The 17,837-nt window shown below is 39.0% G+C and overlaps 2 protein-coding genes across 5 annotated transcripts in view; one reads left to right on the top strand and one right to left on the bottom strand.

Annotated features, from left to right (window-relative positions):
* Positions 1-1,134, bottom strand: part of Rnf115 (ring finger protein 115) — a 97,499-nt gene extending 96,365 nt beyond the window's left edge. The window contains exon 1 of one of the 2 annotated variants that reach the window (XM_047543494.1): positions 675-1,134. In XM_047543494.1, coding sequence (XP_047399450.1) covers positions 675-776 — 102 coding nt within the window. In that variant the 5' untranslated portion in view covers positions 777-1,134. The remainder of the gene's footprint in view (positions 1-674) is intronic. The other variant, XM_047543503.1, reaches the window with a different exon arrangement.
* Positions 954-17,590, top strand: Polr3c (RNA polymerase III subunit C). 3 transcript variants are annotated; one of them, XM_047543291.1, is made up of 15 exons: positions 954-1,305; positions 2,678-2,844; positions 3,591-3,846; positions 3,958-4,143; positions 5,518-5,606; positions 8,314-8,418; positions 8,559-8,651; positions 10,783-10,863; positions 11,096-11,147; positions 11,674-11,734; positions 12,185-12,251; positions 13,010-13,111; positions 13,243-13,292; positions 14,245-14,394; positions 16,233-17,590. In XM_047543291.1, exons 2-15 carry the CDS (start codon positions 2,698-2,700, stop codon positions 16,312-16,314), a joined length of 1,521 nt encoding a protein of 506 aa, XP_047399247.1. In that variant the 5' UTR covers positions 954-1,305; positions 2,678-2,697; the 3' UTR covers positions 16,315-17,590. The 3 variants fall into 3 exon arrangements, with proteins under 3 accessions (XP_047399247.1, XP_047399239.1, XP_047399230.1); XM_047543274.1 differs by having other exon boundaries at positions 960-1,305; positions 12,185-12,335; positions 16,233-17,589; XM_047543283.1 differs by lacking the exon at positions 10,783-10,863 and having other exon boundaries at positions 957-1,305; positions 12,185-12,335; positions 16,233-17,589.
* Positions 17,591-17,837: the final 247 nt, after the last annotated feature.

Below are 17,837 nucleotides of genomic sequence, written 5' to 3'. Positions count from 1 at the left end.
AAACAGCATGTCCTGTGCCTTCTTCCTAAAGTCATTTCCTTCAATAGTGGTAGGGTGCGCTGGCAATCTGCAAGTCATTAGTACACTGCTATTTTCACTTTCACAAGAAACCTGGAAACCACTGAAGAGCAAAATTCCCTTCTCCCCAGTTACCTTCCAACCTTCTCTTGCTTCTTTTCCTACAGACAACCAAATAGGGACCATCCTCAGCAATCCGCTATTTTGCCTCACTGAGGTTGCGGGAAGAGGGAGGATCTGGTGAAGAGTGGAAAGGAAATAGAGGAAGGTGAAAAGCAACAGCGGAAAGAGTATGGGAGGGGAGGTCACAGTGGAAGAGAGACAAGGTGAAAAGAAATGCCAGAAAATTAGGGAAGAGTTTTCGGAGGAGAAGTCGCTAAGGAAGACAAAAAGACGGAGGGGGGGCAGGTAAACAGGTGAGGGGAAATGAGAGGCAGGTGGAGCAGCCGAGGAGCAAATAGGGTTGGGCAGAAGCTACGGAACCAGGGCCCCGATGCCCAGGGTTTGGAGCCAGTGACCGAAGACAGCGGACAGCAGGTGCTGGGGAGACCGATATCAGGGGAATAGGGGTGTGCAGAAAGCCTAAGACCCAATTCCGAGCCCCCGAAGCCAGGAATCTATGTCGGTGCCCAAGCGCAGAGGGCACGGGCTCTTACCGGTAGTTTGGGGCTAACCTCGCCTTTGCAAAAGTGGCAGAAAAATCGGTGCGCGGCTACAGCGGCGCCCGTGTCCGCCCCGGCCGCCGAAGCCTCCGCCATTTTTCTCTCCGCCGCGTTTATCGGAGAGGGCAGCCGGCCGGTCCCTATCCAGGCCGCTACCTCCCAGGTTGCGTTTGCCACCGCCGCCGCCGCCGCCGCCACCGCCTCCTCCTCCTCCTCCTCAGTGCGGCCAGCCGCTCCAGAGTCCGCGTCGGTCACGTGAGTCAGCCGGACCCAGAGCGACAGCGGCGCGGAAAGCGGCCCAGCGGACCGCCTCCCGGCACCAAAGAGGTGTAGGAAGGAGAGTCCGCCTGCCGCGGCCCGCCCGCCGGCACCTCAAACAACCCCTCGCCGGTCCTCCAACTTTCCAGCGAGAAGAAAGAAAGAGCGTCCCCGGAAACCACCGAAACTCTGGGGTAGAGGGGCATACGTTTTTTCCTTTTCCGCACCCTCTTCGGTGACGATCCACTTCCGAGAAAGAACTGTGGGCTCCACCTGTGCTCTGGTGGCTGGCAGGAGGCACCGGAAATCGACGAGCAAAATGCAGCGGCCTTAGGTTTGGAGCTTCTGGATTAGCACTGACCCTGAGGTTAGTGGAAAATGCTGTCTAAACCCAGCGGTTCTGACTCTGGGCCAAGAGACTAAATCCAGAACCGGAACCTGAGTAAACCGAGTGGAGTAAAGTGGCCGGGAGCCAGGGGGCTTGCAAAGGGTGTGGCGATGTCTCTCCAAAGACATGTAGATGGGTGAAACAGCCCGTCTGGTTATACCGAGGTCCAGGGGCCAAAGTCTTAGATTCTGAGGAATTAAGAGAAATAAATGAACAATATTTGGTACAGCCGCTTGTGGTAGGGAAGTAATCTTAAAAGTCAACTTCATCCATTTCTGTTGTGTCTACTTTGTGAAGGAGTAGAAATTTAAGAATTTAATACTGCTCTGCAATCAACATAACTTCATCTCCCACTTGAAACACTCTATTGAGAACTTTCCTGTACCGCATTTCTTTTTTTAAATTGTGATTCCCTTAGAGACAGGGTCTCACTGACTTGTTCAGGACCTCGCTAAGTTGCTGAGGCTGGTTTTGAACTTGCCATCTTCCTACCTCAGCCTCCCGAGCCACTGAGATTACAGGTGTGCGCCCCCGCGTCAGGCTAATCATCTCTACCTTCAATCTTTAAAGAAAGACTGACACATAATCCCATAAAAATAAACTTGACATATAGGCTTCCAATCTTTTTTAATACATTCATTTTTTTTTTAACTTTTCTACAGTAATTGAATTTTGGACCCCGTTTTCTTCGCAATTTGTTTATATTAGGAACTATTTTATACTACTATGTATTGTACTAGATCATTTTAAATGTTAACATAGTGTATATCCTTGTATAAGTACACCATAATTTGTTGTTAGACATTAGGTTGTTTCAGTATGTCTGTATTATAAAGAAAATGATGGGGTTGGGGTTGTAGCTCAGTTGGAGCATGCTTGTGTAGCATGTGTGAGCACTGGGTTTGATTCTCAGCATCACATATAAATAAATAAAAAAAGATCCATCAACAACAAAACAAATATTTTTTTTTTTTGGTAATGGGGATCGAACCCAAGGGCACTCAACCACTGAGCCGCATCCCCAGCCCTTTATATATTTTACTTTGAGACAGGGTTTTGCTATGTTGCTTAGAGCCTTGCTGAATTGCTCAGGCTGGCTTTGTGGTGCTGGGGATTAGAACCCAGGGCATTGTGCATTTGAGGCAAGCACTCTACCAACTGAGCTGTATCGCTAGCCCCAAAACAAATATTTTTAAAAAAAGAAAATGAATGATTTTTTTTATTTCCTTGAAACAGTATCCAAAATGAAATTGTGAGGTCAAATATATGCAAAATCTTAAGGCTTTTCAATATGTATTGTCAAATTGCCATCCAGAAAGAATACATGAATTTACACTTTTGTTTTTCCTAGTTCTGAGACTCTCCAGTACAATGACTCAAGCAGAAATTAAACTGTGTTCTTTGTTGCTACAAGAGCATTTTGGAGAGATTGTAGAAAAAATTGGAGTTCACTTAATCAGAACTGGCAGCCAGCCACTTAGAGTAATTGCCCATGACACAGGAACATCACTGGATCAGGTATGTTTAGGTGACATCAATTTGCTATCTTTAATTTCTTCCACCTACTTTTGATTATTTTTGCTTCTTACCCTAAAAAGTTGAAGTGGAAAAGCCTGCTCTAGGATCAGGAAAATGTTTTCTGTGGGGAAAGAGGGTGGTACTTCAGCCCTACGGTTTTGCTTCTCAGAGTGTTCCTAGATCATTGTGGCCTCTTAAATAAATCTTTACTCTTCCCATGCCACATCTCTTTTTTCATAATGAGTCTACTAATCTCAGTACTACCTTTAAATAATGAGACTGGGGTGGGAGGGGTGGGGGGAAGGGAAAAAAATAACAGAATGAATCAAACATTACCCTATGTAAATTTATTATTACACAAATGGTATGCCTTTACGCCATGTACAAATAGAGAAACAACATGTATCCCATTTGTGTACAATAATAAAAATAAAAAAATAAAAATAAATAAATAAATAAAATAAAATAAAATACAATAAAAATAAAAAATAAATAATGAGACTGATAGAAGGAAAGTAAATCGTGATGTGAAAGCTAAAGATTAGAGGAAATATAAACATCATAGCAAGGAATCTTCCTGATTTCTTCCATTGATGTTTGATTCTTATTAGCTACTCCAACAGAGAGGAAATAAGAACAGAAATTCTTATCTAGCCATCCCCTGATGTTTAGTAAACTATAGGACAAAAAAACTGCCAGCAGCTATGAGCTATGTCTCCAAGTCTTCTCTTTTGAGTTCTATCTAGGTGAAAAAAGCTCTTTGTGTCCTCATCCAACATAACCTGGTGATATATCAAGTGCATAAACGTGGTGTGGTGGAATATGAAGCCCAATGCAGCCGGGTGTTGAGAATGCTTAGGTATCCCCGATACATCTATACTACCAAAACACTATACAGCGACACTGGAGAGCTGATTGTTGAGGAGCTGCTGTTGAATGGCAAAATGACAATGTCAGCTGTTGTGAAGAAAGTGGCAGACCGACTCACAGAAACCATGGAGGGTCAGTACAGTATCCATATGTTAGCGAGAGCATCAGTTGACTGGCTAAAGGAGTGAACTGTTATCTTAGGCCATCTCACCTCCCTCCTCCCTCTTTTCTTCTGTTGTACAGATGGCAAGACCATGGACTATGCTGAGGTATCAAACACATTTGTGCGACTGGCAGACACACACTTTGTACAGCGCTGCCCCTTAGTGCCTGCCACTGAGAATTCAGACCCTGGACCACCACCACCTGCCCCAACACTTGTCATTAATGAAAAAGACATGTACCTGGTTCCTAAATTGAGCTTGATAGGTAAGAGAGTTTGACCCTAGAACTATAACTTGCCCTAATTGTGAACCTATTTATTGTTAAAATGAATGAATTAATTGAGCATTTACCAAGTATTCACTCTGATATAAATGATGAGAAAACTATGATCCCTCCTAATGGGGCCTAAGTCTGAGTACAGGAGCTATACACTAATCAAACAATCACATTGGTATATAAAAAACTGTGATAAGTACTATGAAGGGGAAGTATAAAATGTTAGAAATATATATAATGAGAAAGTAGAGTAATGCATAGGATTAGGGCACACATTTCTTTGAGAAAGTAGAATTTGAGCTAAGGTTTGAAATAGAAGTAGAAACTAACCAGTGAGGTAATAGATGGTAAGTATTTTTGACAAAGGGACTACTATTCAATAAGGAAAAGAAATGGGCATTTGAGGAAGTAAAAAAAAAAAGTCAGTATAGCTAGAGCAAGGAGAGCAAAGTAAAAAGAAATATAAGAGTAGAGAGACAAGCAGGGGCTAAATCAGGCAAGACCTTATACAGTATCTGTTCTTTATTCTAAGAGCAAAGAAAAACCATTTAAGGATTTTAAACGTGGAGGTAACATGTCCTAATTTACATTTTTTGGTGTGGGGGGTTGCCGTGGATTGAAACCAGGGTCATTTAACCACCTGAGGCCCCATCCCCAGTCCCTTTTTTTATGTTTTGAGACAGGATCTTGCTAAGTTGCTGAGGTTGGTCTTGAACTTGCACCTCCTGCCTCAACCTCCAGGGTCACTGGGTCTAATTTACATTTTTGAAAAATTTTTTCTGTCTATAGAAAAGATAGGAAGATGAGGCAAAAGGTAAATGTAAACAGACTAGTGAAAAATTAGATATAGAAGTAGCGAATTACTCAGGAGGCTGAGGCAAGAGGATCCCAAGTTCAAGTCCAGACTGAGCAACTTAGCAATACCCTATCTCAAAATAAAAAGAGCTGGGATGTAGCCGAGTGGTAGAGTACTTGCTTAGCAAGTACAAGACACTGTTGCCTCAAAAAAAAAAAAAAAAAAAAAAAAAAGAAGAAGAAAAAGAAACAGTGAAAGAGACAGGTATCAAACATGACATCTGTGTCTGACTTGCACATGTTAGAGAATGATGATGCCATTCACTAAAAGGAAGCACTGGAGGAGGACCAGTTTGAGGGAAAAAGAATGAGTTTCTTTTTGAACATTTGAAATTCATATGATATCACCATTGACTTGAATTTCTTACAGTTCCTCAACCTCTTAAACAACTCTGACCTACAGGCAGCTACAGATGTCTTTGGGATGAAGATACACCTGCCCTCATATTTGGTCATTTCTGTCATCATGGGATATATAACCTAACTGTTGATTTGTTTATTTGACAGGAAAAGGTAAAAGGAGAAGATCATCTGACGAAGATGCTGCTGGGGAACCCAAAGCCAAAAGACCAAAACATACTACAGATAACAAAGAGGTAATGGAGCTTCTTGATTAAACTTCTTACCCTGAAGCAGGCCAGAAAGAGCACACAGATAACAAACCCCAAGGGAACTTAAAGGTTCCTGAGCTAAGAGGTAGTAGGATTATGAACTTCATTAAACATTTATGGCCAGGAACAGTCCAACAAAGAGTGGACACCATTGCTGTCTCCTTTCTGAGGATTAACTTACATCCTATGTTGAACAACGGTAACAGTTTATGCAAAAAAAGAGCCTAGAAAACAGTTCAAGTTGTTCAGTATGGCTGGAACATATAGACAGATGGAGAAATAATGAGAAAAGAGTCTAGAAGGATATACTTAGGCCTAAACTCCTATATTTAAATGCCTTCTCAGCATTCCTATAAAGATGTTTAGTAAGTGTCTCAAAATTAGTATCACCAAAACAGAAGAGTTGATATCTCTCTCCCAGATATCTGCTCTCTCCCAACTTCCTCATCTTAGTAAAGGACACCATCCCCTAAATTTATTTGTTTGTTTTTTAATAACTCACTGGGTGCAGTGGTACGTACCTATAATCCCAGCTACAGAGGAAGCTGAGACAGACCAGTCTGGGTGACTCAGTGAGACCTTGTCTCAGGATAAAAAATATAAAGGACTAGGGATATAGCTCAGTAGTAGAATGCCTGCCTAACAGGCAGAGGCCCTAGGTTCAGTTTCCAGTACTTGGAGGGAGGGGGTCACCAATTAGACTCCTTTAAAAGCTTCCCATTACTCTTAGAAGAAATCCAGACTGTGAACTGTCAAGCCTTATGTCATCTTCAGTCTCACTTCTTCCCACTCTCCCTCTTGATCATTGTGTTCTATCTACTCTCTTTCTTTTCCTAAACACATCAGGCTTTCCCCCTTACTATTCCTTCTACTTCAAATGTTTTTTCCCACAACTTCATTGTCACAGCTTTTTTCCCACACTCTTTTATTGTTCAGATCTCAGCTTAACTGCTATTTTTCTTGGAGTTCAAGCCCCACTGCCCAGCCCTATTCTAGTCTCTATACATTTTTCCATTTCCTTATCTTACAGCATTTATATTCCTATTCAACATTATATATTATTTATGTATGTGTTTGTTGTTGCACTCTCAGTAGAATACAAATTCCTTGAGGGCAGCATCTTTGTCCTGACACCTGGAATACTAGCAAATTGATTGACTAAGGTTTGGCCTTTATCCTAAAGGCAGATGGATCTATTAATGGATTTTAAACAGGAGAATGAAGTGACTGGATCTATAATTTAGAAAGATACTATAGCCCATCATTCACAACTTGTACAACTCCATGGATAGATTTCAGAGAATTCACTTGTACTTGTGCTTATGTGCATTTTTCAGTAGCACACTCCATAGCTTTCATCTGATCCTTTAACAGAACTGTGACCTAAAAAGGTAAAAAGCATTACTTATGAGGAATGGGGGGAGTGGTGCAAAAGCAACAAGATTCGAAGCAGAAAATCCCAATTATTCCTTTTACAGTGTGTGTGTGTGTGTGTGTGTGTGTGTGTATACACCCATGAATATACACACATACATATGTATACATTTATACACATACACATACATATGTACATGTATATACACACATACACACTTTTTTTTTTTTAAGTGAAAATCACCGGGCTAGGTGGTGCACACCTATAATCCCAGCAACTTGGGAGGTTGAGGCAGGAAGATCACAAGTTTGAGACCAGCCTCAGCAACTTAGCAAGAACCTTAGCAACTTAGACCTTTAGTAATTACCTTGAAAATCAAAAGTAGAAAAGACAGGATATAGCTCAGTGGTAAAGCACTCTTGGGTTCAGTTGAAAACGAGTTAGGAAGCTATTGTAATCCAGTTGAGACATGATTAGAACCTAAGATAAGGTTAACAACAGTAAGAATAATGAAGAGTAGACATCTCTGAGGTGAGAGATAATGCCAGTTTCCCTGATCTGATCATTATACATTATATACGTGTATTTAAATATTACACTGTACCCCATAAATATGCACAATTAACTATATGTCAAAAATTAAAATACAGGACTGGGGCTGTAGCTTAGTGGCAGAGCACTTGCCCAGCATGTGTGAGGCACAGGGTTCGAGCCTTAGCACCACATAAAAATAAAACAAATAAAATAAAGGCATACTGTCCATCTACAAATACCAAAACAAAATTTTTAAAAAAGGAAAAAAAATTAAAATACCCTTTTTTTTTTTTTTTTAAAGTAGACATCTGACTGGGGATGCAGTTCAGTGATAGAGTACTTACCTAGCATACCTAAGGCCCTGGGTTTGAAACCCCCCCCCCCCCACCAGTGCTACAAAAAAAGGAAAAAAAAAAAAATTTAAAGCAAGGAAAAAAGAGGATTATGCACAAAGTTGAATGCGTTTTGACCTAATGACTTATCATTTCTCTATGAAATCAGAGTCAAGGTCATCAGCTAAGAGTAAGAAGGAAAGGATCAGGTAGGAGACTTGAGGATAATGGAGAAGAATTAAAATAGAAAAAGATTGGAGATTAGTTTAGAGAACTGGTTTGAGGCTAGAATTTATCAAGACACTTAATTCATATGATTGAATGATTTTTCTCCAACCAATTTAGTTGTTATAGTAGAGGAAAAGAAATGGTGAGCAGTCAAATCCAAACTCCTCACCAGAAAACTCTGAATTGTTTAAATGTTTCTCTCTAATCCTTTTCTCTTCTTCAGCCCATTCCAGATGATGGGATTTATTGGCAGGTCAACCTTGACAGATTCCACCAACACTTCCGCGACCAAGCCATTGTGAGCGCGGTTGCCAACAGGATGGACCAGGTAGTATCTACATGGAGAACTGTCAGTGATCATAAGAGAATAAAGTAATTCAGTTAGTTGCCAGATTTGGCCCTTGGCACATAGCCAGATCTGGGGACATCACTGTTAATTCTAAATCCCAGTTTACTTTTCAAACTCAGACAAGCAGTGAGATTGTGCGGACCATGCTCCGGATGAGTGAGATTACCACTCCCTCAAGTGCCCCCTTCACCCAACCATTGTCTTCCAATGAGGTGAGTTTCATGTTTTTGTGCTAGCCTTTAACAGACTTGTGGATATTATAACAATTATTATACATGGAGCCTACGGATAGGTCTAGGCCTGAGCTTTGAAAGGAAAGGTTTTTTTTATTATTTATATTACCCTCAATTGGTGAACCCTGAAATACTTGGTCTCTTGGCATCCAGCTTTTAAAAAATCTAAGCAATTATCTTAGAGTACTTATTTGTCATATATAACTTATTCCTAGTTGTTATAACTTATTCCTAATTGTTTTAAGAATTCACTAGCAGGGGCTGGAGTTGTAACTCAGTGGTGGAACACTTGCATGTGTGAGGCACTGGGTTCAATTCTCAGCACCACAAATAAATTAATTAATTAATTAAAGTTCATCAAAAACTAAAAAAAAAAGTTAAATAAAAAATAAAAATAAATTAAAAAAGAATCCAGTAGCAGGGTGTGTAGTGTGCACCTTATAGTCCCAGCTGCTAGGTAGGCTGAGGCAAGAGAATCATTTGAATGAATCCAATTTAGGCAACATAGTTATATTCTATCTCAAAAAAGAAAAAAAAGAATCTTTGAGAACCTTGGCATTTGGGGCATTATTTGTATTTGACCCCTTGTGTTTGAATTTTGTGTATGTGGATATGTTTGTACTGACACTGAACCCAACGGCACTCTCCACTGAGCTATATCCACAACACCTTTTTTTTTGTATTTTGAGACAAGGTTTTACTAAGTTACCCAGGCTGGACATGAACTATGATCCTCTTGTCTCAGCCTCCCAAGTAACTGGGATTATAGTTTTATACCACCACATCCAGATAAATTTTGTATATTTTTAATATATCTAATTTTAAAATATTAATGTTTAATATATCAAATATATTTCTACTTCTATTTCATAATTTATTTAAATTGAATGTTGTGACTAAATTTTATATTTTTAAAATTTTTAACTTATTATATCACAAATGTAAATATGTGCTTTTAAATTTCTTCTTTTGAGACTGGATCTCACTAAGTTGCCCAGGCTGATCTCAAACTTGCAATCCTCGCAGTTTAGCCTCCTGAGTGACTGGGATTATAGACACATACTACTGTGCCCAGCTGAAATGTATAACTTTTAAAGTTACATTTACCCAAAAGTTCAGGGGTGGTAGATATATTCTTTATCTTATTGTGGCTGGTAAATTACATGGGTATATACAATTATCAATAAGATCAGTGCTTCTACCAGGCATGTAGTGCATACCTGTAATCCCAGTGACTCGGGAAGCTGAGGCGGGAGGATCATGAGTTCAAAGCCACCCTCAACAAGAGCAAGGTGCTAAGCATCTCAGTGAGACCCTGTCTCCAAATAAAATACAAAATAGGGCTGTATGGCTTGGTGGTTGAGTACCCCTGAGTTCAATCCCTGGTACCTAAAAAAATAAAAAAGATCTATGCTTCTTAATTTCTGTAACATACCTCAATTTAAAATATCCATAATCTTACATAATCTCAGCCCCAAAAATCCTTGTTAATAGTTTGATATGTATTTTTTTTGTGTTTTTTTTTTTTTTTTTTTTTTTTTTTTTTGCAGTGCTGGGGATTTGAACCCAGGGCCTTGTGCTTGCAAGGCAAGCACTCTACCAACTGAGCTATATCCCCAGCCCTGATATGTATGTTTATTCAGAGTTTTTTTATATATATATAGTCTAACATATATGTGGATCTATGTACTTTTCTTTTAACCCAAAAAATGAGATTGTACTCTACATACTATCCTATAACTTCTTTTTGTTTTGTGGTTCCAAGGGTCAAACCCATGACCTCTCACATACTAGGCAAGCACTCTACCACTGAGCTACATCCTTAGCCCTATAACTTATTTTTTTCATAAGGCAGTATATGTAAGACTTATTTGCATGTTAGTACTTAAACATTCTCATTCTTTATAATGACTATCATATTAATGTCCTTGCTGTAGTTTTACTGGACATTTGGATTTTTTCTTATTTTCTTACTCAAAAACAATGTTACGGTGAATATTTTTGGACGTTTTTATACTTGTGATAGCTAAAATTAAAACATCTTTATTTTACTAATGTTAGCAATCCTAAATTATCAAGCCAGTTTTCGGTGTCCCCTTTTGCTCCATAGATCTTCAGATCCCTGCCTGTTGGCTATAATATCTCTAAGCAAGTTCTTGATCAGTATCTCACTCTGCTGGCAGATGATCCAGTAAGTCTATTTTTGCACTTTTTTTTCTTGCTGCTGTTTACAATTTACTTCTGCCACTGATATCTACTGTCATTCTCCTATAGCCTCATTCTGTACTCGCCAGCTCAGACAATTTCCCCATCATCTGATAGGAAGGCTACCTACTACAGACTCTTGACCAGATTCACTCCATTGGAAACAGAATCACTGAACTTTCCATTCAGTTAACACTCTTTCTCTTTTTTTTTAATAGCTAGAGTTTGTTGGAAAGTCTGGCGACAGTGGTGGAGGAATGTATGTCATCAGTATCCTTGCCAATTATTCTTTTTTTTTTTTAATATTTTTTGTAGTTGTCAGTGGACCTTTATTTAATTTATTTATACATGGTGCTGAGAACTGAACCCAGTGCCTCACACGTGCTAGGCAATCACTCTAGCACTGAGCTACCCTTGCCAATTATTCTTACAGTTATTCTTACAGTACCCTGAGTTATAAAGCAGAATGGTGACTTACGAAAGAAAGATTTGGTAATGTTTATTATACTAAATAAATTAGAAAATTGAAGTAACTTTTTTTTCTATGAATTTTCAATTAACTGCATTAATGACAAAAAAATAAAAAGAACTTTTACTCAACCAAATTTTAGTTAAGCAAAATTCTTAAAACATTTTCATTAATTAAAATTTTAAGAAATTTATATACCATAAATGAAACTAATGTGAAAAATAAAATAGCATTTAAATTTTAATTATAAATTAGGAATTTAGGAATAAAACTGTCAAAATGATGAGCCCGAAACATTACTGAGGGACCTTAATCTTCTACATAAAGACCTCCACAAAGCATTAACATCCCTAGCCACAGCCACTCTGGAATCCGTCGTACAAGAGAGGTAAGGGAGTCATTCTGACTGGGATTGAAGCCGGACACTTCCTATACATACCCCATTTGAACAAGCATTTAAAAATTATGTAAGTAACCAGTAAAGGTACATATTGGCACACTTTGCCCCATTTTTCTGCAGAACAGCTATGGATCCCACCTACTACTACTCTTCACCCTAAAAAAATCCACTATTTAATTCCTAGTGATACAAATTAACCAAACCCCCTAAAGTCTTGTAACATGAGACTTTGTGGCACTCAAATGAATCAGCAGTTGGTGACTACTTTGTGATTAACAGTACCATCACCAGCTTGTGGAGCTGTGAAAGAATTCTCTGATTGCTGTTTCTTTTTGGTCCTGGCTCCACACATGGACTAGGACAACCACCATCTGAGACTAGGAGCTAAAGTTAATCTTCTGTGTTGGTATGCTATTTACTTTCTTTATTCCTTTCCAGATTTGGATCTCGCTGTGCCAGAATATTCCGTCTAGTTTTGCAAAAGAAACACCTGGAGCAGAAGCAGGTGGAGGACTTTGCAATGATTCCTGCAAAGGAGGCAAAGGATATGCTATATAAGATGCTCTCAGAAAATTTCGTATCACTCCAGGTAGCCAGGAATATAATTGCCAACCAGGAAAACTGACCTTGAGTGAGAGAACTCTTGAAGCAGAGTTTCACACAAACTGAATCCCTAAGCAAACTCTGTATCCAACTATGAGACAGAAAATTTTACTGACAAAGACATAGAAGCACTTAAGTGTAATGTAGAACTTTAACTGACCAAGTAATCATCTCAACACCATATTTCCCTTTTTTCCTATCATTCCTGTCCTTTCCTGAGGCCTTAAATCTATCAATAGCATATATTAGATCTTTGCAGAGCCATGTTGTAGACCCTATCAGGAAGTAAATAGAATGGATTTTGGAGCAGATCACAGCTCTACCTCTTACCAGTTACATTGAACAAGTCACCTACCATCATTGTAAAATGATGATTGATTGTGGTAATAAGAATATGTTTGGTTGTAAAGATCAAATACAATCCACCTGGCATGTTGAGTTTGTTCAGTATTAGTTGCCTTCCCTTTCTTCCCCATTCAGAATTCTGATAATCAAATTAAAAAGCAGGGCAATGCAATCTTTATATGACTGATTGTGCCATAAACATAGCTATTGAATGACTAGAGAAGGGAAAAGTATTAGTGAAAGAGAGGATTGAATGACTCTGAATTCTGAAAAAAGAGTACAGTTTTTCTTATTTTTCTTTCTATGGACTAATAGGAAATTCCCAAAACACCAGACCATGCCCCATCCAGGACCTTCTATTTATATACTGTGAATGTCCTATCAGCTGCCCGAATGTTGTTGCACAGATGCTACAAGGTAACCCCATGTGGATTTTCTCCCCATTCCCTTCACTCAGACAAGTCTCATTCTATGCCACCTCTACCCATTTTACCTGAGCTACTTAAATACAAACAGATGCATTTCTAGTCTTTCTTCTCTTTCCTCAGAGCATAGCCAACTTAATAGAAAGGAGACAATTTGAAACCAAAGAGAATAAGTGAGTAGCATTTTCAATTGTCATTTACATTTTTTAAGATCAAAGACCTAAAGGGAAATTTTCTATAGAAATGCAGACAGTTGGGTAACTAGTCTAATTAATTGAATCATTGTTTTGGGTTGGCTTAAATCATACATTAGTCTGCATTTTTCCAGTATATCCCCAAATAATTTTGCAAATTTAATTCATGAGAAATGTACAAGTACAAATGAGAGGCAGAGAGTTTCAGGAATGAAGTTATATTTTCTTTCTTTTTTTTTATTTTTATTGTAAACAAATGGGATACATGTTGTTTCTGTTTGTACATGGAGTAACAGCATACCATTTGCATAATCATACATTTACATGATTCATTCTGTTATTTTTTCCTTCCCCCCCATCCCTCTCACCCCTCTTTTCCCTCTATAAAGTCCCTCCTTCCTCCATTCTTGCCCCCACCACCCCCCATTGTGTGTCTTCATCCGCTTATCAGCAAGATCATTCGTCCTTTGGTTTTTTGAGATTGGTTTATCTCACTTAGCATGATATTCTCCAATTTTATCCATTTGCCTGCAAATGCCATAATTTTATTATTCTTTATAGCTGAGTAATATTCCATTGTATATATATACCACAGTTTCTGTATCCATTCATCAATTGAGGGGTATCTAGGTTGGTTCCACAATCTGGCTATTGTGAATTGGGCAGCTGTGAATATTAATGTGGCTGTATCTCTGTAGTATGCTGATTAAGTCCTTTGGGTATAGACCGAGGAGTGGGATAGCTGGGTCAAATGGTGGGTCCAAGGAATGAAGTTATATTTTCAATTACGTTTACAGAAAATATCCTTAAATGGTGACATTATCCACTTTGATCAAGAACGTGGTAAAAGGGGGAATTGTGCCTCAAGAGATAAAGGGTAAGAAAACCTCAAAGTTAGGGAACATGCCTCAGAGTTGTGTTTGTCTGATAGGCGTCTACTAGAAAAGTCTCAGAGGGTAGAAGCCATCATTGCATCTATGCAGGCCACAGGTGCAGAGGAGGCACAGCTACAAGAAATAGAAGAGATGATCACAGCTCCTGAACGTCAGCAGCTAGAGACCCTGAAACGTAATGTCAACAAGTAAGTATCATAACTGCAGACCTATATTTCAAAATACCTTCCAGACAAATCCATCATGATATCCCACCAGACCTCAACATGAGCAAACCTAAACTCAACATTTTCTTCACCAGCTCAGTTAACAGAATTTAATCCACCAGTTTTTCTAAATCAGGATTTCTAAAGACACACTTAGCTTCAATCTTGTTCACTAAGTACTGTGAATTTTATTTCAGTTACATATCCCAAATCTGGCCTTTCACCTTAGATCCCATATAGGCCTTCATACCTCTCTTTTAGACCTTCACAATGACCTCCCCATCCAAACTACCTCTCATAATGCTTTCAAAGTTATTATCTTTAAAATGATTGATAATATCACTATTTCAAATGATTTATTGGCTCTTTATATTTATAATATGAAGACCAGGCTTTATATGACATACAGGGCCTTTCACAGTTTCATAGCAGCCTAGCTCTTCATTTCTTCTTACTCTTTATCATCCACCTTAATAGGAACTATGAAGAACCTATAGACTGCCTTAGGAATTACTGCCACCTTTTTTTGGTGGAGGAGTACCAGGGATTGAACTCAGGGGCACTCAACCACTGAGCCATATCCCCAGCCCTATTTTGTATTTTATTTAGAGACAGGGTCTCACTGAGTTGCTTAGCTTCTCACTTTTGCTGAAGCTGGCTTTGAACTCATGATCCTCCTGCCTCAGCCTCCCAAGCCTCTGGGATTACAGGCATGCATCACTGCACCCAGCACACTACCATCTTAATACTAAATCTTCTAACCCAAGAACACAGTAAGCATGCTTTCCATTTATTTAGGTCATCTTTAAATTCTTTCAACAGTTATTTGCTGTTTTATGTGTACAAGACTTGTACCTTTCTTGTCAATTTATTCTCGTTTTTTTTTTACTTACATTTTCTTCTGATCATTAGAAAAAACCAATTTTTGTGTTTAAATTTTATATCCTATATACTGAATTTATTAGTTCTCAGTTTTTTGTGTGTACTCTTTGAGATTTTCTATGTATAGAATCATGTCATATGAAAATAGAAGTAGTTTTACTTCTTCCTTTTCAATCTGGATGCCTTTTATTTATTCATCTTACATAATTGACCCAGCTAGAACCTCCAGTAAAATGTTGAATAGAAGTGCAAGAACAGACATACTACTCTTGCTCCTGATCTTAGAGGAAAAGTTTTCCGTTTTTTCATTGTTAAGTATGATGTTAGCTGAATGCAGTGGTGCAGGCCTATAATCCCAGCGACTTCTGAGGCTGAGAGGCAGGAGGATGGCGAGTTCAAAGCCAGCCTTAGCAATAAGTGAGGTGCTAAGCAACTCAGTGAGACCCTGTCTCTAAATAAAATACAAAATAGGGCGGGGAATGTGGCTCAGTGGTTGAGTGCCCCTGAGTTCAACCCCTGGTGCTCCCCCCACCCCAAAAAAGAGTATGATGTTAGCTGTGGTTTTTTTCCTGCATGACTTTTATCAGGTTAAGGCAGTTCCCTTCTTTTCCTAATCACCACTGACATTACACTTCAGCCACTCTCAGCTTCTCACAGTTTTAAAATACACTAACTCCTTTTACTTACACCTTTATGTGTGCTAGTCTTTCTTCTGGTTGCACGTTAGGCTATAACTCCCTAAAGATAGAGGCTTTATCTTGTACATACTCAGCAGCATCCACAGTGCCTGGCACATAAAAGATGCTTAGTAAATGGAAAAATGATCTATTGGTTCTGCTTTCAATTATTCTCAAGGGTAACCAAGTCACACCTACCTCAGCCTCTAAGTATATTAATGAACATTCAGTCTGGGCAAATGCTTTTACTTTTTCACTCAGGTTGGATGCCAGTGAGATCCAGGTAGATGAAACAATCTTCTTGCTGGAGTCATACATTGAGAGCACAATGAAGAAACAATGACCCTGAAGAAGCATCTTCCTCGAAAGATCTGCGGGGTGGGGGGTTGGAAAGAAAAATAAAGGAGGTGCCTAGATGCATTCTTTGCAGTGGGATAAGTTGCAGATTCTTATACTGAAAACTCCTCTCTGTCCCTGCTGCTCAGGATATACCTGAAAAAGTTCAACACATTTTTTTCAAATCGCTGACTGTGTTTTAGACTCATCACTATATTCTTCCCTCATCAAATCTTGGCAGTAGAAAGTAGATTAAAATTAATCATCTATAAGATGCATCAGTTCTTATCAGGAAGTCAGCCAAGTCTGTTTGAACATCTCTCACAATAGAAACTTCTTCCTATATTGTTTATTTCATCGAGCAGTAATTTTTAACATGCACACACATTGTGTAGGGAATGTGGAAGACTACCATGAAGTGGGGAGAAAGCATATCTTTAGGGCTCACAGGTGGATTGGCTCAAGCAGTCACACTTGACTGTATGGATAAAAGATGTTTGCCAGCTCCAGGCTTCTAGTGTATCTGAAATTATGTATGTAGAACACAACACAGTGCCTGGCTTATGATGAGCACACAAAAAATTATTGCTTTCCTCTTCACTGTGGTCCCTTAAAAATGACAACTATAAGTTCTCTCTCAGTATCATGGATATAATTTATCCCAGCAGCTTCAATTCATTTAATGAAGTTAGATATTTATAATCCAAACCAATGTTTATAGTAATTCTTTAAACGAGTGCCAATTAAACACAATATACAAAGTTAAGTAAAAGCCCGTCTCTATCCTGCAGCCTCTCACCATCATTTACTTAGTACCTGTTATGCACCAAGAACTGAGGAAGACAGGGATACAAAGATAGGGAAATACACACAGCCTGGTGGGAGTAGAGACAAGTACAAGGAAGAATTGGGGAGCTAGCATGGAAAAATAAGTACTATGTGCAGAGGCAAGAAGGAAAGGGACAGTAGGAGTAACAATCTGTAATTTGAAAGATGAAGACCTTCCAGGTCAAAGGGGAATAGACTGATTCTTCTGGAAACTACATATAGCTATGACCAAAAAATGGGGCAAGGGTTCTGCCAGAATTTAAGTTAGAGAAACAGGCAGGGGCAAGGACTGATGGGTCCTGCACACTGTGCTAAGTAGTATTTTATCTTGTGCTGGGGCAGTGGAAAGCAATATGACCAGATGTTTTGTTTTAGAAAGATCCCTCTGGTGTGCATGTATGAATATTTTAGTGAATCACCCTTATGTATAATTATAATGAACCAATTAAAGGTGTGGAATTAAAAAAATTCTGGTAGCACTGTAGAGGATGACTTGGGACAGGACCATGGAGACTTGGAGAACATGAGGAAGCCTAGAAATTGGGCACTGCAGGCTGAGGAGAAAGAAGGTAAGACTTCTGATTTGAGGAAGTTTAAGGCTGTAAAAATTGTGGCACTTCGTTGCCATTTTGAGTGAGGTGAAGGAAGGATAAGTGGTACCAAAATGTTTCTTGGGGTCTGACTTGGAAAAATAATTAATTC

This window comes from Sciurus carolinensis, chromosome 1, assembly GCF_902686445.1.
Source record: "Sciurus carolinensis chromosome 1, mSciCar1.2, whole genome shotgun sequence".
NCBI lineage: Eukaryota > Metazoa > Chordata > Mammalia > Rodentia > Sciuridae > Sciurus > Sciurus carolinensis.
Note: the sequence above shows the minus strand (reverse complement) of the source record. Positions and strands in the feature narration are given on the sequence as shown.